Source organism: Xenopus tropicalis, chromosome 3, assembly GCF_000004195.4.
Source record: "Xenopus tropicalis strain Nigerian chromosome 3, UCB_Xtro_10.0, whole genome shotgun sequence".
NCBI classification, from domain to species: Eukaryota; Metazoa; Chordata; class Amphibia; order Anura; family Pipidae; genus Xenopus; species Xenopus tropicalis.
The window spans coordinates 101,815,847-101,840,661 of NC_030679.2; the positions used below are offsets into that span (position 1 = coordinate 101,815,847).

The window sequence follows — 24,815 nt, forward strand, 5'->3', positions numbered from 1 at the left end:
CCAGTCTTGGGCAGGTCTCTGGGCCTATATCTTTCCTCCTCTACCTCTAATTACTCGAGTCCTCCGAAAGATTCAGAGGTCCCGGATGGAGGTAATAGCCGTAGTCCCGGACTGGCCACGCAGACCATGGTACCCTCTGCTGAAGAGTCTGGCAGTCTGCAACCAGATACGCCTTCCTCTCAGGAAGGACCTCTTAAGTCAGAGGACATTCCTGCATCCAGCTCCGCGTCGCTTAAAATTAGCGGCTTGGAGGTTGAGAGGGCTAGGCTAAAGAGTCAGGGCTGCTCATCGCCAATTATAGAGACTTTATCTAAGTCCAGGAAGTCTATTACTTCTCTAAGGTACCAGAGGATTTGGGAGCAATTTCAAGCCTGGGCAGAAAAGAATTCAGTGGATGTAATGCAGCCCTCGGTTCCGGGAATCCTTTATTTCCTGCAGACTGGTTTGGAGAAGAGCTTCAGTGTCAGCACTTTAAAGGTGCAAATTTCCGCATTATCCGCTATCCTGGGACAAGCCTATGCGAGAGAGCCGTTGATAATAAGATTCTTTAAAGCAGCCATCAGGTTAAAACCACCAGCTAAAAGCTGTGCGCCCACATGGGATCTTCCTCTGGTACTACGAGCTTTCAGATCTTCACCATTTTGGCCTCCAGAGATGGTCTCCCTCTGGAACTTAACGCTGAAGACTATCCTACTGGTTGCCCTAACATCAGCAAGACGTGCCTGTGAGCTTCAGGCCTTATCGGTGAATCCTGACTATACATCTTTTCAAGCAGATTCGGTGGTATTGCACACCGTCCCACAGTTCCTGCCTAAAGTTGTCTCTAAGTTTCACATTCAAGAGCCTATTATCCTCCCGGGTTTTCAACCATTGGCAGAGAGAACGTCGATTCGCAACTTAGATGCACTAGATGTCAAGAGTTGCCTTCAGGATTATATCCAAAAGTCTAGATCTGTCAGGAAGACAGACAGGCTTTTTGTGATACCAGCTGGTTCAAGGAGAGGTGAGGCAGCCTCAGTGGCCACGATTAGGAGATGGATTGTCTTAGCAATCAAGAAGGCCTACTTGGAGCAGGGTGTTCTGGGACCATTTGGAGCTCGGGCTCATTCGACCAGAGGGGTTGCTTCGTCCTGGGCAGCAGAAGCAGGGGCCTCCTCAGAAACCATTTGCAAGGCGGCAACTTGGGCAAATCCTACTACGTTTATCAAACACTATAAACTAGATGTTAGAGCCTCAGCCTCAGCTTCTTTTGGGCAGAAAGTCCTTCGGGCAGCCCTGTGTTAATGAATTAAATTTTTGAAGCAGCCTTGTGGTATTCATTTTTCCCCCCCTTCAGTAATTGTATTGCTTGGGCACTAACCCTTTCGTTCTATGCTGCCCAGGGATGGCCAGAAAAGAAGAAAATTGTATCATACTTACCGTGATTTTCTTTTCCTGGCCATCCCTAAGGGCAGCATACCCGCCCGAGGTTTTTGTGATAGCTTGTTACGAAGACACAGGAGGTGGGGGTAGCTGGGCTTTTATCAGTCTGCTTTGACGTGTCTAGTTGGGTCTGTGGGGGATTAACCCTTTCGTTCTATGCTGCCCATAGGGATGGCCAGGAAAAGAAAATCACGGTAAGTATGATACAATTTTCTTCTTTTCAAGTGTTCTCCATTATTTTATATGATGACTGCGTTTAATTAGTGCTACAACAGGAGCACAGGAGTGATAGCCTGTATGAAGGAGTTAGCTGAACTGGAATACTCGATTTGGAAGGATTTTGGTATCTGAGATGTTAGCAAGATTTGTGACTGACAAAAATAACTGCTACCTATAATTATATCACACCCATGGAACAGTGAGGAAACGTGTGCAGGAAAGATTTTTAAAGTACTTAAAGGTTAGCAGTGGCTAATGATATATATAAAGCATTCATGCTGGATGATTCATGCAGTTTAACATAGTAAACTGCTAGATTTGGCATAGCTAAACTGTGGCAAGTAAATCTTGCTATGTTATGGACTCTCTTACAGGGAGAACACCTTTTTGTTGAACAGGAAAGCTAAGGAGTTAGGACAGCACATAGGAATCAGGAACTGGCACTGCTCTTCGGCTGTTGGTAAGTGTGTGCGTGTTAAAGTATGTGTGAAAGCAGATTACCAACATGATGCAGGCCCTGAATTGTATCTAAAAATGTGTTTCTGTGTTGTTGTATGAGTATTTATTTTTCTCTAAAAAAGAGTAGAGTTGGAAGAATTAGATTTATTTTAAATTATAAGTTTACCATTAAACAACTTGTGTATTTTATAAATTGAACATGGCAGCTTTTCAAATTGTCTACACTTTATATGTTTCTTTTTTTTTTGCTAGGGCCAATAACCTCAGAAACCCATGAGGCTACATTTTTATTGTCATTTTTACTTTGTATTTCGTATCTTTATGTTAAATCATTCTCCTATTTTCTATTATAAGATTGTAACATGATTCTATCATGATTACCTGTAGTATTTGTATATAATATGTTTGATGAATACATCCTTTAGTTGTACATCACTGCAGAATATGTTCAATACCCATGAGCTACTAGTAGCAGCTACTTATTGTGGCTACTAAAATAGACAATGCTGATCATTTACTGTTAACTGTCTCTACATGTGTTTTAGGAGAGGAAATTCTCAGTATTATTTATGGCAGGGTATTTTCTGGAGTCTAGTAGCCATTAAACAGGGTCGGACTGGGGGGTGAAGGGCCCACCGGGGCCCGTGCCCATAGCCTCCCCCCCCAACCCCCCTCGCAGGGCCCCCCACCGGACGTCCTTCCCCGATCGTGTAAATTTAACACGTCGGGGCAGGAGTGGTTGGGCAGGGGGAGCACTGCAAGGGTCGGGTCCCAGTCTGACCCTGCCATTCCGACCCTGCCATTAAATGTAGCTGCTACAAGTAGCTCCATGTGTCTTCACCTTTAAGACTGCCAGGTTAAGGAAAGTAAGTAGGGCTTATATTGAAATAACATTCTGGCTATTGTTTTAATTCAAAAATCCATATATTCCTATATTTTGCTATTATAAAGCACTAATTTGAAAGATAAGCTTAGTTCACTGGACTTTATAAACAGGGCACTTTGTTCAGAGTTCCTTATCTACGTTTAAACAAACAAACCGCTTCCTTATCTAAGCTGCAGCCTATAAGCAGCTTATTATTGGGGGCTTCTTGTGGACTGGTAATCAGTTTTAGCAGCTTCTTTGAAGTTCTGTGGAAGTGACAGGAAGTGCTAAAGTGAAAATGACTTCCTATTGTTGTTTAACACCAGGAATTACAGAAACCATAGATATTTCTTTAATAAAACAATAGGCAAAAAGTATGTTCAACACAAGTCCTATTCATTCATCTAATGTTAAAAAGGGGTGTATGCTATCCTTTTAAAAGGTTTTCAAAAGTCCTTTGTTTCCTTAGGGTAATGACACACAAGGAGATTAGTCACCCCACAATTCAGTGGCGACTAATCTCCTTGAATGATGTCCTACTGCTGAGAATGAAAATCACCAGTACGAAAACATATGTGTCACTTTGGCTCTCTGAAGTCACCTGAAGTTTCCTTGCGAAGCAGCTTTGGACAGCCAAGGCAACACGTTTCCCTACATTTCGAGGAGGTTTTCTCAGCTTGTAAAAAAATGCCAAAGAAGATAACTGGTAATGGCTGGTAGCTAATGCTATAGATTACATTGGTATCTGCTTGTCAGTTCATACACAGAGACTAAAGGTGGCCATGCATGGTACGATCCACTTGTGCAATATCGTCTTCCTAAATGCCCACCTATGGTGGGTGATACTGGGCAAATTTCATGGTTTGGTCATAGGGTGGGTATATGGGCCACCGGACTGACAGGTAAATCAAACCTGCCCAATCAAGATCTGGACAATTTTAGGTCAGATATCAGTCAGATAGGCCCATCGGGGGTGCCCCTACAGGGGCAGATAAGCTTTCAAATTGGTCTAAAGGACCTGAATCAGCATTTGAAAACTGCCTGTGTACGGCCACCTTAATTTAAGGATGCAAACTCAAGTGCAAAACATTAATTGAAGTAAAAATGAGCGTGCATGCATTTATTTTATGCACAAAGGTACTTGTGTCCAAACTGGCACCTTTTCTGAGCAACAATGGGCCCACCCAGCATTCCAGGTTTCAGCTCCGCTGCCACAACAAAGCAAAAGTGAAGGGTGGGGGGTTGGTGGACGACTAAGGATGCAAGCCACTACCACACCCCATGCAGAGGGGGCCAAGAAATGTTTTTTCCTGAGGGCTCACCACTCAAATATTAAGCCACCGTAATGGTGTTTATTATAATTTGTTGTTTTATCAATATTGCAACACCTTTGATATGTACCCTCAAACAAGACCTCGGATGCCCCCAGAAGTTAGCAGAAGGATTTGACTTACCGTATATACTCGAGTATAAGCCGATCCGAATATAAGCCGAGGTACCTAATTTTACCTAAGAAAACTGGAAAAACATATTGACTCGAGTATAAGCCTAGGGTGTGTTGTGTTGTGTGATAATGTTATGTAAGTTTGCGTCACACTACTAAAACACATATTTGCACCGATATTATACATTATTATACACTTTGAACACTACCATTGTTAATAAAACACTGTGCTTTGCTTATACCTATATAACATGGCTGTAACCGTTAACTTATACCTTGTACTTCAGCCTGCTGTAAAAACTGTCCATAGGAGCTCCATAACTTCCATAGCAAGCCATTGCTGTGAGCGCTCCTCACATATTTGGTTCCATAGCAAGGCGTGCTGTTGCTCCATGTTGCACATAAGCACGAAGCAAGCCATGCTGTTGCAACTCAAATAAGTGCTTCCCCAGCTTCCATGATATCACACAATGTACTACACTTAAGGTGGCCATACACGGACCGATTTTTTACTTACAAACGACCGATTCCCGAACGATCCGATGCTATCGTTAAGTTATCGTATAGTTGGTGGTGTACGAACGATCGTCGGCCCACTAAACGAGCCGACATTATCGTCCCCAAAATCGATCGGCCAGGTTTAAAAATTTTGGTCGTTTAACGATAAAATCTGCCAGTTGGTGTGAGTGTCAGACGACGATTGTTCTCTGCGCATGTCACGATTGCCAGCAGCGGAAGTCAACGACATTCGATCGTACGTAGATGTACGATCGTACGTATTTTACGATAATGATGCGACAAAATCTTTCCCGAATTATCGTTGCCCGTGGATGGCATATCGTATGGGAACTCGATCGCCATACGATCATTTGTCGATATAATCGTTCATCGCACAACGAGCGAAATCGCCTCGTGTATGGCCACCTTTAAGGTGGCCATACACGGGCCGACTATAGCTGCCGATATCGGTCCCTTGGACCAGGGCCAAACGATCGGATTATTATTTTTTTTACCTAAATGGTCCCCGATATCGCCCACCCGTAGGTGGGGATATCGGGGGAAGATCCGCTCGCTTGGCGACATCGCCAAGCGAGCGGATCTGCTCGTGTATGGCCACCTTAATATGGCGCCACCCTGGGCTCTAGTAGCCGGCACTGATGAGTTGTATGGCAGGCAAAGAACCTATAAAAAATAGTCTAAATACACAAATAGATACTGTGTAAAAAATGACTTTCTCTTTGCATGTGTGATCAGATTTTAGTTACTGCTTTGCCAATTCCAGTAAAGTATATACAGTAGGACTAATGAGGAAATTCTATCCTGACTTTTTATTCATTCCCTTAATTTAAATGCTGGTGAGAGACATTGTGGAAGCAAAGGTAAGCAATTTAGTAACACTCTCAAGTGCAAGGAGACACAGTGACTTCTAAATAATAAGGAAATGCTTGTACTCCCACTCATATTAAAAATGTTCTATCAGCTAACGCAGAAAGGCATGGGTGCACATGCAGTAATGCTAATTGGTGGATAAGTTATGCTTTACAGCTCTCCCGTTCGTCCGCCTGTCCGGTATACACACAACAGCGCTTGCCTAGCACCGCGCACACACAGCTGCCGGACCCTGTGATCGGATGTACCATATTGTATATACAGTAGCACGGACCCGCCCGGCCTTCGGAGGGGAAGTGCTACCGTATATACGCCCGCAAGTGTATATACACATGACAGCGCTTGCCTAGCACGACTGCCGGACCCTGTGATCAGATGTCAGATGTAAGATATTGTATATATGGTAGCACGTACCCGCCGGCCGCTGTATAAGCACTTGATAGCGCTTGCCTAGCACCGCGCACGCATGGCTGCCGGACCCGCCCATCCGTCCAACCACGCTACCGTATATACACACAGCAGCACTTCCCCAGCACTGCGCAAGTACGCCGGTGGGACCCGGCCGCGCGTCCGTCCACTGGGTGGTGCTACCGTATATACTCGAGTATAAGCCGAGGGTGACTTTTTCAGCCCATTTTTGGTGCTGAAAAACTCGGCTTATACTCGAGTATATACGGTAAAATAAGTAGAGGAGCAAACTATGCACTTTGATTACCAGTATCCCAGTTTAATTTTGCTCCTTGCAACTCAATTCATTTACCTTAATGGATTCAATTTGATTAATCTCATGATTAACTTTATTAGTTTAGGATACATTTTTATGAAACTAAGCTTGATTTGTTTTGTTTCTATGTTAGATGTTAATAATGCAGGATATACTTTCGGTCTTTAGTTTCCCTTTAAATTTTACTGAGAGGTGGGTTGGGTTTTGTTTTGTCAATCATTGTTAAGGCAATTTGAATTTTTTTTTTCTACCTTGCTTTATAAACCCCCCCACGTTTTGTTTTACTTTCTGCCTATGATTAAGTACATTCGTGTACGAAACGCGTCAGGCGTTTTTGTTTTTAAATGGATAAATAAAGATTGAACTTTAAAGTATATCCTGGTGTCCGGAGTGTCTGGCGCTACCTTTTGAAAATTCGGAATCTTCCCTTGGCTGCGGGTTCGGGGCCCTGAGCACCCGGACCATCACAGGACTACGGTGAGCTTTGTCCATGCACACAGATACATCTGTAAATTTTGGATCGAGTGATTGACCCGGGGTTTTTACACCTGGGTCCCAGCTGTACTTTGGTACGGCTTTTGATCCTCACTATTTATTATAACACGTGTTTATCAAACTTAGTACTTACTATTTATTCACTTGTTTATTAATTTATTTGTTTATAGCCCTGTGCAGTTTTTATTAAAATAGCACAATTCATTTAGCCTAATGCTAGAGAGGCAAAGATTTAGGCAGAGTTGTGAGTAGTGCAGGCCCACAGGCCCAAAAAATTGTGACTGTCTATGGCACCTTACTGATTGCACCCACTTTCACACACCTTACATCCATGATACTGAGCACTCAAAGGTACAAACTTTCACAGCTATGGATGCATTTACCACTGGCTATATCTATGGGTGAGCATGGTGCTCCCTGTGTTTTCCCCCAACACAGACAAATTTGGCACCGAGGGACTTGATCATGGGTGAGTGGGTGTTTAACACTTTAATAGGCACAATACAGCTTCTACATTTGTATTATTTAAAGTAAGTGTGGGGTTCCAAGGATCTAACCAGAGGAGTCTAGGATTTGTTATTAACCTTCTTTAATGAAGGCTCCATAATATACTGATATAATTGCATTTTCTTCATAGAATCTTGTAACCCAAGCAAAATTACAAAATTATGACTTCTCAAGTCATATTAGCTGGCACATTGCAAGGATATATACCACAATTCTTGTGGGGTTAATTCATTTCTTTATTTTGAGGGGGGTGGTGTATAGAGCTTGATTGTTTCTATTCTGAAAGCAATTCTTTCTGCAAAACAATATACAAAAGGTTTGTTCATCTCCAGTAACACCATTCTCATAATCAGTGAGGCACACACTCCCTTGCTGTGTGATATGCTAGCACAGCAGGACTCATGAAGATTTTTGTTATCTGTAACAAGAGAAATATTGTGCAGGATAGATAGTCATTTAGGAGTGTCCTGAAAAGTACATATACATGTTAGCGAAAAAAAAAAAAAAAGATACAGAAACACACTTGATGTGAACACCTGTAGAACTAGCTCTGCTGCAAAGCCAGTGATCTGTAACAAACCATATATAATATTGTAGCAACCTTTAATGACAAGGATTAGATATTTTTAGGAACAAAAGAGAAAAGCTTCCCCAGACTGATTACATCAAATAAGGTTATATTATATGCTTCTATTGTAATGGCCCTTAGCTTTTCCAGCAGAGTCTGTCATACGGTTATAAAAATTAGGAAAGTTTTGAGGCCTGATATAGAAGCAATGCACAGTTTATTTTTGGTGATAGTGGGTATAATGCTTTAACATCTTTCCTTAAAGGCTTTAAGAGCTCATTTACAACAATAATGGGTAAAAAGAGAAAAAAAACAATTTTTTCACACATTGCCCCCTACCCGCTATATTGAAGAGGGGTGAGAGGACACAAAGCTCCTCTCCCTTCCACTACCCATACCCTAAAGGTGGTCATACAAGTGCACATTTAGGCTGTAGATTTGGCACATTCAGACTAAGCAGACAGCTTATGTGCAGTTTTAAAAAATTTCAGTGGGGCTGAGTGCCACATCAGCTCGTTGATGTGGTCCTTGTCCTGCATACAGTCATTGTAATCTCATCATTTAGCAGGTTAAAAATCTTTTCAAAACAAAGACTGTTGATGTGGTCCTCCCCCCGCTGATCTTGATACTCTTTGTGATCTGCTTGTTTGGTCCCCTGATCAGCCTGATATCACCAACCACCAGTCAGCAGATCAGAGATTTGGCAAACCTGTCAAACAAGCAGATCTTTGCATGTATGGTTAGCTTAAAGGAACAGTAACACCAAAAAATTCAAGTGTATAAAAGAAATTCCAATATAGTGTACTGCTGCCCTGCACTGGTACAACTGGTGTGTTTGCCTCAGAAACACTACTATGGTTTATATAACGAATGCAGCTGTGTAGCCATGGGGGCAGCCATTCAAAGGAGAAAAGGCACAGGCACTTAGCAGATAACAGATAAAACACTATTGTATTCTAAGGGCTTATCCGTTATCTGCTATGTAACCTGTGCCTTTTCTCCTTTTTTCCAGCTTGAATGGCTGCCCCTGGGGCTACACAGCAGCATATTTATATAAACTATAGTAGAGTTACTGTAGCAAACACACAACTTTTACCAGTGCAGGGCAACAGTACATTATATTTCATTTACTTTAAAACTCTTACATTTTTTGGTGTTACTGTTTCTTTAACATCTGCATCATTATGATGTAAAGGTACCCATACATGGGCCGATAGTAGCTGCCGATATCAGTCCCTTGGACTGATTCTGCAGCTAATCGCCCAGTGTATGGGCACTTCCGACGGGCCTGCCTGACCGATATCTGGCCTGAAATCGGGCAGGTTAGAAAATTCAGTCGGATCGGGGACCGCATCAATGCCGCCAATATAATTCAATTGTTTGGCCCCAGGGCCAAACGATTGAATTATTTTTTTTTTACCTACACGCTCCCCGATATCGCCCACCCGTAGGTGGGGATATCGGGTGAAGATCCACTCGTGTGGCGATCTCGCCAAGCAAGCAAATCTCAACGTGTATAGGGACCTTTAATCCAATGCGAGCTGCAGAGCACAGGTATGCCCTGAGTGCAAGTGCTTTCTGATTGAACACTAAGCAACAGCAACATGGATAGATGCATATGGTTCTGAATTTGTCAAATTACTCTTCAGTAACACAAACTGGATCATCACAATATAACTGATACAGCTTAAAAATTTATTTAAAAATAAAGAATCACAAAGCACAAGCCTTACATTGTTTGTGACCTACAGGATACTTCATAAGCTTCACTGATGTGCAGGACATCTCAATGAAATATACATTATGACTTTCTTAGGATTCCAGCATTTAGCACACTTTACTACTGGACAGGTCTTGATATTGCACAGCTACAGCATTTGTTACTGAAGTTACTGCTAGATTCACTACTCTTCAATAAATGAATATGAACACGTTATCTAAACATACAATATATAAGAAAGAGTGTACTTTTTTTGATGATTTGCCTTACTTGTAAACTGGAACACTGGTACACTGTGGTTTGCAACTGGGAGACATATTCAATTGAACCCTACTGAGTAGATGACAGCAAGTGTACTAAAATCAGTTGAGTTTTACTAATATGGTTTGTAGCTTTTCTTTCAGTCACATCACAACCACAATACCCCTTGCTTACGAACAATAAAATGTAGTACAGTTCATCTCCTTTTAACTCCCATCTCCACTTATCTGACCTGCAGAAGGATTGTCACTATAATCTTTCCAGTTTACAGGTTCGATTGCAAGGGTTAAGTGTCTACTAGGTTTATATTCTCTACAGCAGTTATTGCTACTAATATATGCACTGACACTATGTAGGGTAAAATAACTGAAACATTCCAATTGTACAAATCAGTATTTGGCTATTTGACATACAAAGAAAGAAAAACATGAGCATACCTTTATATGATTCTTGCTTCACGTTTACTACATTAATTACTGGTTGTACTTCTAATATAAATACTTACTTCGGTCATCGTGAGCATTAAATTACATTCCAGTGTAATTGCCTTTACTATAGGCTTCACCCTTCCTGTGAACAAGCTGGCAAAAATGTTTAACTGTGCCAATACATTCCAGAGTATTTTCTATTCTTGTTCCATATAAAAACAGGTATGGGACCTGTTATCCAGAATGCTTGGGACCTGAGGTTTTCTGCATAAGGGGTATTTCTGTAATTTGGATCTCCACACCTTAAGTCTACTAAAAATCATTTAAACATTAAATAAACCTAATATGATTGAATTCATTTATTAAATAAACAAACCCACAAAAGGATTAAATATATCTTAATTGGGATCAAGTACAAGGTACTGTGTTATTATTACAGAGAAAAAGGAAATAATTTTTAAAAATTTTAATTATTTGATTAAACTGGAGTTTAGCAACATGGCCTTCCTGTGATTCATAACTTTCTGGACAATGAGTTTCCAAATAAAAGATCCTATATCTAAAGTAATATTTTGCTACACACTTCTTTTGATATTTGGCACCAATGTTTGCATGTTGTACACACAAAATGAGCCAGGGGCCAGTTTAATAAATGAGCAAAAAAATGGGCCCACCATAAGACCATTCATCTGCTATAATTTGTGACTGAAGCATCCCCAGAAATGGCAGACCCCTCATTTTAATTAGCTTAAACATAACTGGACATCATGTCTATATCAGTAAGGACAGACTTTTTTTCTGTATTTGCTTGCAGGATGTCCTATTATAAATGTTTTGGAGCAGTTGTGGGGCCCATCAATGAGATCTTTGCCATTGGGCCCACTGATACCTTAAAGCAGCCCTGAATGAGCCCAATTTTCTTCTATATTTAGTCATTGTTTGGGAGGCATATAATATGCATTTATCATGTAATAAGGCATAAATCAGGTTTGTGATATATCCCATCTATATTAAAGGAAAATTTGTATTAAAAAAGTATTAGCTACAGAGTACACTGCTTACTAATCCCTTCTGTCCAACAAGAATAATTCAGTGGATTTAGAATGTGAAAGGGACAAGTGCTAAGCCTACAGTTTATATTTTAATGGGATAAAATACTTCATTTACAGACCTTACAATCCTGCTATCATCTTTTCTGAATGTTTAAAATTGCTTTGTGAGGCTCAGTGTTTTGATTATTAAGGCATACCAATGCAGTTTTCCCTGCAACAATACTCACAACACCTCATTGGCTAGTGTGCCTCTAGCAGCCATTCCAGATTAGCAAATTCTCCCCACAGACATCTTCATCACTAGTCACTATGGCCGCTGGTTGGTTAATTACCACCCTCTAGTTGTATAGCAAGTTCTACCGAGAAATAAATAGACTAAAACGGAAATAGATCATTATCTCACTCCTTTAAACGCTCCTTTAAAAGAACTCGCATTGCTTTTCCTGTGTACTTGTACAACACTAAGGCAGTAAGTAAGTTTCACTTATTTCTGGTCTTAATATATAAAGCCACCAGGCACAATAGGTACAGAGACCTAAAGCGACTCAGCAGCTCACAAGAGCGTTCCGATATACCACACTGGCCTAACACCTGCGGGTTCTCACGGTCAGGTTACCACGGTAACAAGGAGCTCAGTTGAGTCTCAAGCTCCAGAGGAAGTGACGGCAGTGGATTGGCTGTTGTTGGGACACGTGACCAGCTATCCTGCAATACAGACAGTGTTTTGACAGTGTTGAGGCAGTAAGAAGGAGGAGGAGGAGGGCGGTGGGTCATTAAGGTGACAGATATAGTTCTGTCAGACAGTGCTCGATGGTAGCGGGACGGGGATAACCCTCAGACAACTTCAATAGGGGACCCCGACAGTAATCCTTCAATGTCCTAGCAGCAAAGTGGGCTCTCATGATCCGCTGGGCGGCACTACGAAGAGAGGCCGACGGGGGAGGAGGAGGAGGTCGAGTGGGGGCCCCGGGAGCTTTATGACACCAGTGCACAAGGGGAAATGGTTTGTGGGCTCGGCTGGAAGTATATCAAGCAGGGGGAAGGTGTTGGGTGGCGGAGTCTCAGTCACATACAGCGGAAGGGTGGGATGAGAAACCTTTGAAATCCTTAGAGTAAGGCAGAATGGCAGTGGGGTTGGTTAGGGGGTGCATTAGCTAGGGTTGGGTTTGTTTTGGAGAGGGGGTCGGTGCGAGGTGGAACAGCTGATTAGTTTGCGGTGCCGGTGCCGTACCTCGGTGAAACCCCCTAGCCATCGTTCCTATTGGTCGTAGCCGCTGCGACCTTGCTGATCGCTTATTGATTAACCGAGGTGACAATGTGTCAGCTGGAGATAATCTAAGTGCAGGCGGGGGGGGGGGATCAGCTGTTTGTGTGTGCTTGGCAAGGTCCGCCTTCTCTCGGCACTGACCAGACGTGGCTACCTGCTGCTGGTGCCCATAGTGGGGAGCTGTGTTATTGTGTGGTTATGGTGAGTGCTGGTGTGTTTCCTCTCACCGCTCAGTGTATAAATAGACTGTGTGTCAGGGGAGGACAGATTGGCAATTGGTGTGGGGGATTGTTAGTTTCTCATACCAGCCAGGTGCCTGGAAGTGCTGTGTGTAGGGGCCGAGCTCTCCCAGCCGATATGCAAACACACTGCTAGCTTTCCTTCCTTGGAGGGGGTCTCATAAGAAAAGTCATTTCTCAGTAAGGAAGGATCCTGATTGCAGCAGACTTGTCTGTGAGTGCTTCCTGCCAGAGAAGATGAAGCCAGACCGAGGTAAACAAGAGCTGGGCTTGTAACATTGTGCATTCTACTAACACCAGAGCCCCTTTATTGTGTGGCACCCCTGTACTGCCCATAATACAGCTCCATATCATCTGATATGGGCTTATATACGTAAAACCTCTCCATTTAAGTCTCATACTCTCTGTTTATTAGATAAAGCTGATTTATTTAGTAATTAACAATTTCTGGTGCCATCTGTTAGCATCAGAGTAGAAATAGAGAGGGCTGTTGCAACTACAAATGAGGCCCTCCTGCTACTCTTGGACTACAAATTCCAACATGCCCTGACATGATTTGGGTGAAATGCAGGAGGTTGTGGTGTAACAAAGCTGGAGGGTTGAATGTAAAACATACTATAAGGTAGGAAGATTAACATTTTGCCTCAAGAGAGGTTTTAAAAATATTAATAAAAGTTGTATAATTGAGGATTATTCTCGTAATATTTTCTTAATTAACATTTTACTCTAAAAGGACTGTGCCAACATACCTGGACCTATCTTGTTGCTAATATTTACCCAATAGCTTTCCAGGATATTTATGTATTTTAATTTGCTCTCATTCAGAGTTTGGTCTATAAGCCAGACTGATAGCTTTTGAATGCTAAAACAAGACTTACCCTGTCAAGGGAATGAAACTATACCATGCTTATATAATAGCTCGTAACATGGTTTTACATATATATTTAAGTAGATGTCATACTGTGTGTATTTCTTTTTAAGTCAAGGGAAGCAGTATACAGTTGCACTTCCTGAATAAAAGCCCAACCTTCTAAAAATAAGGTGAAAAGTAATTTGATATTCCCAGCCTACTAAAGAACACCTCATACATATTATATTATGTAGAACCACTAGGTGATGGTGTTTTTAAGTGAGGCAACCAGCCTAGATCTTGGTATAAGGGATGATGTATTGGTGGGTAATGGGCACAGAAACATTAAGTAATGAGTACCCTTAACTGGGCAATATTAAAATAGACTGCCCCCTAGTTGCAACACTGCATCTGTTTTTCCACTAAGCGATGTGTCCCTCTATGACTTGGAGCTAGATTAAACTTAATGTGAAAATGCTGTACTCACCCAAATCATGCCACACATGGCTGTTTTTTTCCAAGGAACAGTTTTCTAGGTGTTATCAGTTCAATTAACTGTATGGTGGACACCCAAAAAATGTGAACCAAAAAATTACAGTGGCTTGCTTAGTACAAAAAAAGGGGCACTAGACAATGGCTAGTGTTTACCATTTGTTTTGTAGACCACACTATGTAGGGCAACTGCATAGAATTACAAAACTGTTATGATTGCACTGTTTCCTGTGTATTTTATACAAAGCATTGTTTTCTGTACATAGTAACCACACAGAACACTGAAAGAGACACCCTTCAAGTTTAGACTGTTCCTAGTTGTTCTACTGTTTAGCCAGCTAATTTACTTTTTAAAGCCTTCCCTATCTGCTCTTTTTAACCCATTGCTGGAAATAAGCAGAGGAATTTAGCACAGTGAGCAACATTTCCTTGCGTGCATCCCAAGAAACAAAAGGTAATGTCACTCCAGAATACTGCCTGGCCTTTGTTGTTGCTGCTGCTGGTATTTTAAGAAGACAATAGTATAGGTGTGCCAAATTTGTAGTGATTAACTTTGCGCACAATGTGAATTGATGCATTTTGTTGTAACATAAATTCAGACTATCATACACTCTGGTTTGAATAGAATGGAAATCAGGGCTTGTAATGATAGGTTTGCTAAAAAGGTATTCAACAGATTTTGATTTCAAGGGCATATAAATGGATCTCTTTTGTTAAATCTATCGTTGTCAAACAACAGTCCCAGAGGAAAAAAATAAACAAAGAGCCCCAGCTTGCAAGGGACTGTGAGCACTTTTTTTTCCACCAGTATCGGGTTACTGCTAGTTTACACTGCAGCAAGCACCTAAGGGTTAAGCAAATGAGTAGCTGAGTTGGCAGGTTATGGAGTTCTGAGTAGCAGCTGATCTGTACAAAAGCAAACTTGTCTTGAGTGTCAGGGTAGAGTCTAGCTCGCATTACTGGCTAAAATAGTGGATCAACACTCGACTCCCACAATCCATAAATAACCTATCTTCTTATATTTACCTTGACATACAAATTAGGGCAGTAAAGAATTAAATGATCCTTATATAGCAAAAAGCACAAAGCTTTAGTGAGACCTTATTTAAGTCTGCTTGGGTGTGGATTCTAAATTGATTCTTAAAGGAATACTGTCATGGGAAACATGTTTTTTTTTTTTTTTTAAATGCACCAGTTAATAGAGCGTCTCCAGCAGAATCCTGCATTAAAAAACAAAAAAAAAGAAGAAAAAAAAAAGTTTCATTTTAAACTTTTACATGGGGCTAAGCATATTCTTCACTTCCTAGGGTGCCACAGCCATGTGACCTGTGTGCTGATAAACTTCAGTCACCCTTTACTGCTGAGCTGCAAGTTGGAGTGATATCACCCCCCACCCTTTTTCCCCCCCAGCAGCCGATCCGCAGAACAATGGGAAGCTAGCAAGATAGCAACTCCTAGTAGATATCAGAATATCACTCAATAGTAAGAAATCCAAGTCCGGCTTGGGACTCCTCCAGTTAAAAGGAGAAACAATAGGTTACCTGAAAGCCGTTCTAATGTGGCACTGGCTCCTTCTGAAAGCTCAGACTCCGACACAATGCACCTACACACGAATAGTACAACTAAAAAAAAAAAAATACATTTGTTGGTTCAAGAATAAAATTTGAAATGGTAGAGTGAATTATTTGCAATTTACAATGTAAAATGTAGAAATAAAAAGTACACCCTAAAAGTTAAGATCACAAATATTTTTGCTCTCCAACAGTTAGTGCCAGTATTACCCAAGTAGGCCTTTGCTGTTGGAGGGATTGCAGGAGTTGTAGTTAAAGGGATTCTGTCATGATTTTTATGGTGTACTTTTATTTCTATAATTACACTGTTTACATAGCAAATAATTCACTCTGCCATTTAAAATTGAATTCTTGAACCAACAAATTGCATTTTTTTAGTTGTAATATTGGTGTGTAGGCAGCCATCTCCGTGCATTGTGTCTGATTCTGAGCTTTCGAAAGGAGCCAGCGCTACACATTAGGGTGAAGACACACAGAACTTCTAGTAGCAGCTACTTGTTGTGGCTACAAAAATAGATAATGCTATCATTTACTGATAATTGTCTCTATGTATGTTCAGCAGAGGCAATTCTCAATATGCAGTGCATTTTCTGGTGTTTAGTAGCTGCTACTAAGTAGCTTTGTGTGTCCTCACCCTTAGGGCTGTGGCAGACGGGGAGACTAGTTGCCTGCGACAAATCTCCCTTGTCGCGAGCAACTAATGAAATACCATCCCATCGGTGAGTATGTAAATCTCCGGTGGGATGGCATACGCGGTGCTGCGATTTCCCCGAAATTGCGGAAGTTGCCTTGAGAGGATACTTCTGCAATTTCTGAGAAATCACGGCGCCGCGTATGCCATCACACCGGCGATTAACATATTTGCCGGTGGGATGGTATTTGGGGGAGATTAGTTGCCCCCAACAAGAGAGATTTGTCACGGGCGACTAGTCCCCCGTCTGCCACAGCCCTTAGAAATTCTTTTAGATAACCTATTGTTTCTCTTGCTCCCATGTAACTGAAGGAGTCCCAAGCTGGACTTTACTATTTAGTGCCATTCTGATATCTACCTTCCCATTGTTCTGCTGATCGGCTGGGGGGGGGCGGGCATGGAGGGGGTGATCTCACACCAACTTGCAGTAAAGTGTGACTGAAGTTTATCAGAGCACAAGCCACAAGATCCTGGGAAGTGGAGAACATGGCTAGCCCCATGTGAAATTTCTAAATTAAAAAAAAAAAAATCTTTGTGCTTTTGAAAAACGGATTTTAATGCAGGATACTGCTGGAGAAGCTCTATTAACTGACGTGTTTTGAAAAAAAAAACATGTTTTCCCATGACAGTATTCCTTTAATTATTTGAGGGTATGGCTTAATAGGTTTTAAATCCCTCCTAAGTCCATAAATAGGTCTTTGTTTGGTAGATCACATTTGTAGCTGCCCAGCAGTATCTGGGCCTTGTTTCTTTTTACAGCAATTACACCACTAAAACAGATCATATGGTTTGAATTTTCTTGCAGAAGTAGAACAGAATAACATGGTTTAATTTAGACTTCATGGAAAATAGTCTATTTTATGCAGTCTGTTTGTACTGGAAAGCTTTAACCATTTTGGTAGTGCACATTTAACAATACTTTGTGTGCGGCCTGGGCAGGAGGTTAATAGGCACCACCCAATGAATAAATAAATAAATGTTGCCCGGAACCAATATTTTCATTTTATATGAAACTTTGTTATCCTAAGAATAGGGTAATCTAGGATTAGAGTGTATACACCCATTTTAAATACCTTTTTGTGGCAAGTTGTTGAAACCGAGTAGGGCTTCCATGGAGCTTATTTAGAATATAATATAAATAGACCAGGCCTATAAATATTCTTGGTAATGTGACCAGAACATGTAAACTTCTTGACCTAATAATTATGATCTATTTTAAGGATGATCAGACCTCCCAATTAAATGTGGAAACTTAGAAAAATAGATGGTGAGATGCAGTCTGTGGTTGCATATTTTTTTTTTTTTAGTAATGCCTTTCAGTGTAAATTTGCCCTGTTTTTAGGTTAACTTTGCAAGAAAGAATAAAGAACATATTTAACTGAACAATCCTTCAGTTTGTCCTTTCAATAATACTCTGGCAGGAATTGCCAAAACTCTTCCCCTAACATTCGACGTAGACAACTATAGTCAATGCACCATCTGTTTTTGCAGATCAACAGTGTTGCTGTTGCCTACGAGGAAAGGTTCAACTGAGACAAACTGTATGGCAGCTTATAAAGGATGTATGTCACTAGCAAACATTAAACTATATTTTAAGATTATAAAATAAAAATTTAAACTTTTTTATACAATATGAGCTGTGCATCTGTTTTCTAGAATTAAAATAACAATGTGGATACCAGGCAGTCCACCACTTTGTGATTAGTTACATGTATATGGTAGAACTACTTGTTAGATACTGATCCTCGCTGATGAGTGGTAGGAGTTCATTGGCCAACAGTTACAGCACCCCTCTCAAAATTATGTTGTTACTAGTTTTCAGTTCCAGACTGAGATTTATAACAGGCCTTGGCATTTTAAGCACAAAGTGGCCCAACCATTCCCCACTGGCTTTGTAAAAATTGGCTGTCTATGGCTTCTGGCAGTAGTCTATATGACAGTTGACACAATCTATAGATTGCCAGTCTAGGCCTGCTTGTTTGGCTCTCTGACTAGATCAGATCAGTGTAATAAAATATATGTACATACAATTTGATGTGACAGATTTCTGTTCAAATTCACCTAATTGTATGGTCAGTAGTTGTAGCCAGATTTTGGTTCAAATTCCCGTGGGAGGACCTGCTTTAGTTCCTTAGTTCATTTAGTTCATAAAAAGTTTACAAATTAAAAAAATAGGCATTAAGCCACAGCTCGAAAAATATATAGGACAGCAAGTTCTCCAAATCCCACCCTAATTTACTTTTTTTTTCTTTCTTACCACCTCCTATAAATTGAGTGGAAAAGGAACTATATGCTTATATGCCCCATCTACTTAGATACTTTCCACTAAGCAAAATCCCTCCCATCTCTGTTAAGTTAATGCTAAATTTGCTTTCACCCTGCATATTTAGCATAGGTCTGGTGAAAATAGCATATATCGCCAGCCTTTATACCTCTATCCATGAGTCATTACTTGTTTCTTTGTTTACTGTACAGTACTAGATGTGCTCTTCTTAACAAATAGCACAATTGCTAAACTGTGTAAAATCTGATTAAAACAGATCTTAAAAACAGATCTGCTTGGTTTCTTGTGTAACAACTGGCATAAAACAAGGATTTCATTTTAGTTGACTTCCTCCTCTCCTGCCAGGTTTCTAAATTTTCCTTTGTGACTGCAGGTCAATCAGTTTACTATGACGTCAATTGCAGTGCAGGCTAAAGTATACTGACCTATGTTACAAGGATCGTAGGATACTGATATGAGACCTTAGCCTTAAGGGGGCTTTCTTTACAAAATTACCCTTTTTTTTTTTTTTACAAAATTGAGCTTTTTTTTCTAAAATATAAGCAGATTTTTTACATTTACAATTTTGATACTTTTTTGGATACATTTATAAGCAGCAACCACTGCGCATGCATTCCAATCTATTCTAAACGCTCACAGAACAACTGATACATTTATGGTGGGATACTGCTGAGCTATGTATCAATTAATGTATTAACAGCTCTTTAGCATAGAAGATCTGTGCCTCCACAAAATGCCCCCAGTAGCTCCCATCTTCTTTTTTAATGTTCTGTGTTGCTGTCAGTTACCTGTGCTTAAGGACTGACTCACAATATACTTTATATATACAATATAAATGTCACAATATAAGGCTGATTAGTAAATAATACAGATTATTAGTGCATGGTGGCTCTGAAACCAGTGCAACTAGCGTAAGAAATTAATAATCAGCCTTGTTGTATCACCCTCTATGACAGGCCAGCCTCATTTTCTTTTTGGTATTTTGCAATGGCAAACAAATGCTCAGAGCACACTAACCATGTGACTGTCATTAACACTGCTTACAGATTCCAGTATGGTTACCCCCTTTGACAACTTTGAAGTACTGGACCATTACTACTATAAAGATGTTGAACCGTTAGGCTGGTTCAATAAGTTCAGTATATGGCATTTATAGCTATATTCATTTTTAGGGTTTAGTTCTCGTTTAAACCATAGTAAAAAATAATTTCAAACTTAGGGGTACATTGGCCTTCTGGAACATACATGAATTCATGAGTGATGTGCATGAATTTAAATACAAAGTGTTTACATGAGGTGTGACAAAACCAGAGAATCCACTAATTCAAACACTCAATACAGTACAATATAATTATTATGATATCACCACTCCCTTATCTCATTTTAGTTATATAAGAGAACTCTTTTCAATAAACTAATCTATTTTTAGACTCACAATATGCAGTTTCTAAGGATGATTAAATATTAGGCTAATGCCCAACGGAGAGATTAGTTGCCCGCAATAAATCTCTGCTACCACGGGTGACCTTCCCGAAAGAGAATTGTCAGTGGAAAGGCCTATGCATCACTTCGTTTTCCAATGTTGCACAAAGTTTCCTCCTGCAAATGATTTCGTAAGACCAAAGTGATGCATAGGCTTTCCACCAGCAATTCTCTTTGTTGCCGGTGGAAGTCTTTTTTTGGGGAGATAAGTCGCCTGCGACAGCAGAGATTTATCAAGGGCAACTAGCCTTAGTTGTCCGAAACTGGGAGGGGGAGGAAACAGCATTAGCCCTGATAATCATGTTTGCCAGTACTGTGTAAAGGTGGCCATACACGCACCGATATTATCGTACGAAACCTCGTTTCGTACGATAATCGGTGCGTGTATGGCATGTCAGCGAGCCGACCGATATCGCAGGAAGCTGCTGAAATCGGTCGGCTCGCCGATCGGCCAAGTTAGAAAATTTTGATCGGGCGCCATAGAAGGCGCCTGACCAAAATTCTCCCTTCAGAGCTGAATCGGCAGAAGGAGGTAGAAATCCTATTGTTTCTACCTCCTTACCTGCCGATTCAGCCCTGAATGGTGTGTGGCGGATCTGACGATGTTTCGTGCGACCGATGGTCGTACGAAACATCGTCGGATCGCCACGTGTATGGCCAGCTTAACTGTTAAGCTTGTCGTTTCACCATTAAGTGTAAGGCCTGTACGCTTAGGGGCATATTTATGACCAGATGACCGAAGGCCATGACATTATTTGTGCATCGAAAGTGGGTTTTTTTCACTAGCACAGGGCAACTCACAATATACATTATTATACAATCATTATCATTATGAAAAAAGAGGGTCAGAATGTGAGGGAAATATTCCTTGGCTTGTTTTTTGGAGCCTGTTTTTGGAGCTGTACAATGGCAAACAGTGAAAGGTAATATGACCCCATCCCATAGCCCAAAGGGAGAATTTTTGTAGTGTTATTTAGATGGAAGCAACAAAGCTTAAGGGTTTGAATATGGGGAACAATAAAAAAAAAAAAAAGCTTCTAACTACCGATGTGGTCGATGTGTTTTGAATGAAAAACATTATTAACTGAGTGCAATTTAAGAGACTAGGGAAGATGGCAGTGGTGGCAAAAACAGCTTTACCAGTGGCATGTGAGGTAAAAAGGTTCTGCTGAATAATTGCTTGGGCATTTTATGTATGGCTATAGAAAGGGAAAAGACACAGGTAACATTATGTTAGCTCACATACTTTAGCCTTACTATGTATTTTAAATTGTTGTCCCTAGTTAACAATGAGCACACAAGGTACAAGGTTGAACTGGCCCCAACAGGGCACTGGATAAAGACCTGGTGGGCCCTAGTCCTGTTGGACCTCTTTTTACCGAGCATGTTGGTGTGTGGGCCGGATTGACCGGTAATGAGTAGGGGCTAGAGAAGACGCTATTTAGACCCTTAAATCTTGTTAGAGAAGTGGAATTACACAGAAATATAGAAAACATTTGAAAGCCCAGCTTGTCCTGAAAAAAAATGTTGTATAGTTTTCCTAGGCAAACTAAAATTACCCCTCAGGAAATGCCCCAAAGTGAAATGGCATATAAAATGCAAAATCCTGCTGGTAAAATCATTATACCAAGGCTCATGTAGCTGTGGGCCTGGGTTTGATGGCAACAACAGATTTGCTGAAGACAAATTTAAAAAAAGAAATGTCTGTAAAATGACAATCACAAAAGTGGAGGTTTGTGAATAAGGTTTAAAATCCAACATATCTATCCACTTTTATTTTGTCTCAATATCACCACTTTTGTGAATTCCCCCACTTGTGTCTGAAGCCTTAAGGCACAAATATAGTTTACTTTGACAGAAGGAAAGTTCCTTTTCAAATGTCTTTTTGAATTGTCTGTCCTAACATAGATGGATGTGATGTTTTCTGCTTGTACAGAGTTCACCAGAGGAAAAACGCTAACATGATACCGGCTGCCAAACAAAGGATAACAAGCCTTGCTAGCTGAGGAGTCTGTAAGGACAAGTGCCATCCAATCAGATCCCTCATGCTGTTGCTATGTGCTTTATTTATTCTGCCTTCTTTGTGAAGAAAACCTTACTCCAACAACACTGGCTGAATGTGCTCAGCAGGCAGCTTCTGGATTTTGCCCCGTGTTTATGAAGCCAAATATAGCAAAATTTTTATTTCATCAGTTCTGAATATTGTTTACCTTATTATTAGCCTTTATATAACACCAGAACATTTATGCAACAGGTTTTTTCAGGAGCCAGTTAACCTTTCAGTATGTTTTGGAGTGTGACGGGAATGTAGGTAGGAAACCTAAATAGTGCCCGGGTCCAAATATCAGAACTAACCACTGACATATTACAGTTGCTGTTTACATATAAGGCGTTATAACTATAGTTTACTTACTGCCCATTTTAACCTCCCAGCTGCTTTTGTATGAAAAGAGAAGTGGATTTTGCAGTGCTTCTGGTGCACCTATCATCTATGCAGTCATAGCCATGAATTGGTATTGCACCTGCTTTAATTGCAAAGAGCCTTATTCTCCCCTTTTGCCCAAAGCAAAATGGGAGATAGGTTAATTTTAAAATGCATAAGGGGTTATATAAATGGTTATGTTTACTAACGTCTATTAAATCTATAGCGGCCAATTAGCAATTAGCATATACTGGTCTTTCCTAAAGCAAACATATTGGTTGCTATGGGTCACTGCACCTGGGCAAACTGCGTGCTTTTGTTAGATATGCGGATTTATGTATCTTTAAATGTATCACTAAATGTGACTACAGTATATAGATTTGTGTATAAGGGCATGGTGGCTCAGTGGTTAGCACTGCTGTCTTGCAGCACTTATACAGAATTATCATGTTTTTTCTAACAGTTGAGAAAACATACAGACATGTTAACTGGCACCTGATGAAACTGACAGTAGTGTATGTTTGTAGTAGGGTACTTTACACTGTAAGTTTCACTGGGGCAGGGACAGATATGAATGATAATCTCTGTAAAGCACCGAATAGTCTGTTGGTGCTATATAAATAAAGGATAATAATCATGTGTGCAAATGCCAAAGCTGCCGTTGCCATATGCTTTATGTATGTCAGTAGATCATAAAAAGCTGCTTTGTATAGGTCAGAGTGATTCAGCAGACTAGTTTTAACTGGAATGTAAATACTGTTTTGTGCTTGTTACTTAGCTGGATAAGAGTTGCTGTAGATATAAGCAGATAAATTGCAAACGTATTAGTACCAGACATCTATTATTAGAGCTTGCTGTCTGGGGATAGGTGGCCTTGGAACTCTCCAAGGTTAGAGGCTGGTTGATGATCAGCATAGTTTTGTTTTATTTCTCAAGCAAATGATTATCTTTATACAAACAACATATAGTTTTTATTGAAAACATAAACCCTTTAAACTGATTTATATTCAAATAAATATATATTATAAAAACCCCAAATGTAACCTGAAAACAAGTTTTGGTTAATTATTTTGGCCTTACTTGAGTTCTACGGTGTTTGTTTGTATAGCAATTTTACCATCTTTATGTATGTATTCCGTGTGATTTTTCTTTTTCTAAAGAGGATGATGGCTAAATAATTCAGATTTAGGTGAAACTGTCATATTAGTGGCTTGTGCAATTGTTTATGTAATATCAAGGTCCATGCTTATCTATTGTTTCAAGAAGTTGACATATTCATCCTTTGGAGATGGCTTTATTTTGGGCACACTATGGGGTTTCTTTACATGCCATTTAACTGATGCCAGAGTAGCCTAAACCAAGCGCTCTTTTATTTTAAAGTGGCAGTGGGTCCAAATACATGTATGTTTATAAAAAAGCAGCTGATATTGGAATAAGGTGATTGAAGATAAACAGGGTAGATTAATCTTCCTAACCACACAAGGGACTATTTGCATGTCTGTTTATTCTCTGCAAGTGTGTTGCTCTGTTATTGTGTGGGCTTCATGTGTGACGTATGATGTGTAACTTGCAATGTGACGCTTAATAAAATAAGCTTTTCTGTCAATATCCAATAGCAGCCTTCTTGTTTACCCATTTTAGCACAAGAAAGTTATTAATAAATGGGTCTTTTGTTAGAAATATTTTTGTGTAGCCAGTGGGGATTGTGGGTCCGTAGAGGTCAGCAGTGCAGGCCTTGGTATAACATCTACATATAATTAGCCATGTACTAGTGTTCAGCTCTCAAGTTCCTTCTGTTTACAGACTGAACTCTGTGTCCTCGTAAGCTTATCAGAACAGTATTGATATACTATGTTGTGCGTTAGTAGAACATTTGACACTTAAGCAGTTAGTGGGTCAACACCTTCTAGCTGAAATGGTTGCATTGATCTATAATTGTGTGTGTGTGTGTGTGTGTTTTTTGT

General features: G+C 40.4%; 1 protein-coding gene across 2 annotated transcripts in view; it reads left to right on the forward strand.

Annotated features, from left to right (window-relative positions):
- The first annotated feature begins 12,932 nt into the window (after positions 1–12,932).
- Positions 12,933–24,815, forward strand: part of fam214a (family with sequence similarity 214 member A) — a 29,073-nt gene continuing 17,190 nt past the window's right edge. The window contains 1 exon segment of one of the 2 annotated variants that reach the window (NM_001015702.1): positions 12,933–13,312. In NM_001015702.1, the coding sequence (NP_001015702.1) occupies positions 13,297–13,312 (16 nt within the window). In that variant the 5' untranslated portion in view covers positions 12,933–13,296. 2 annotated transcript variants of the gene reach the window in all.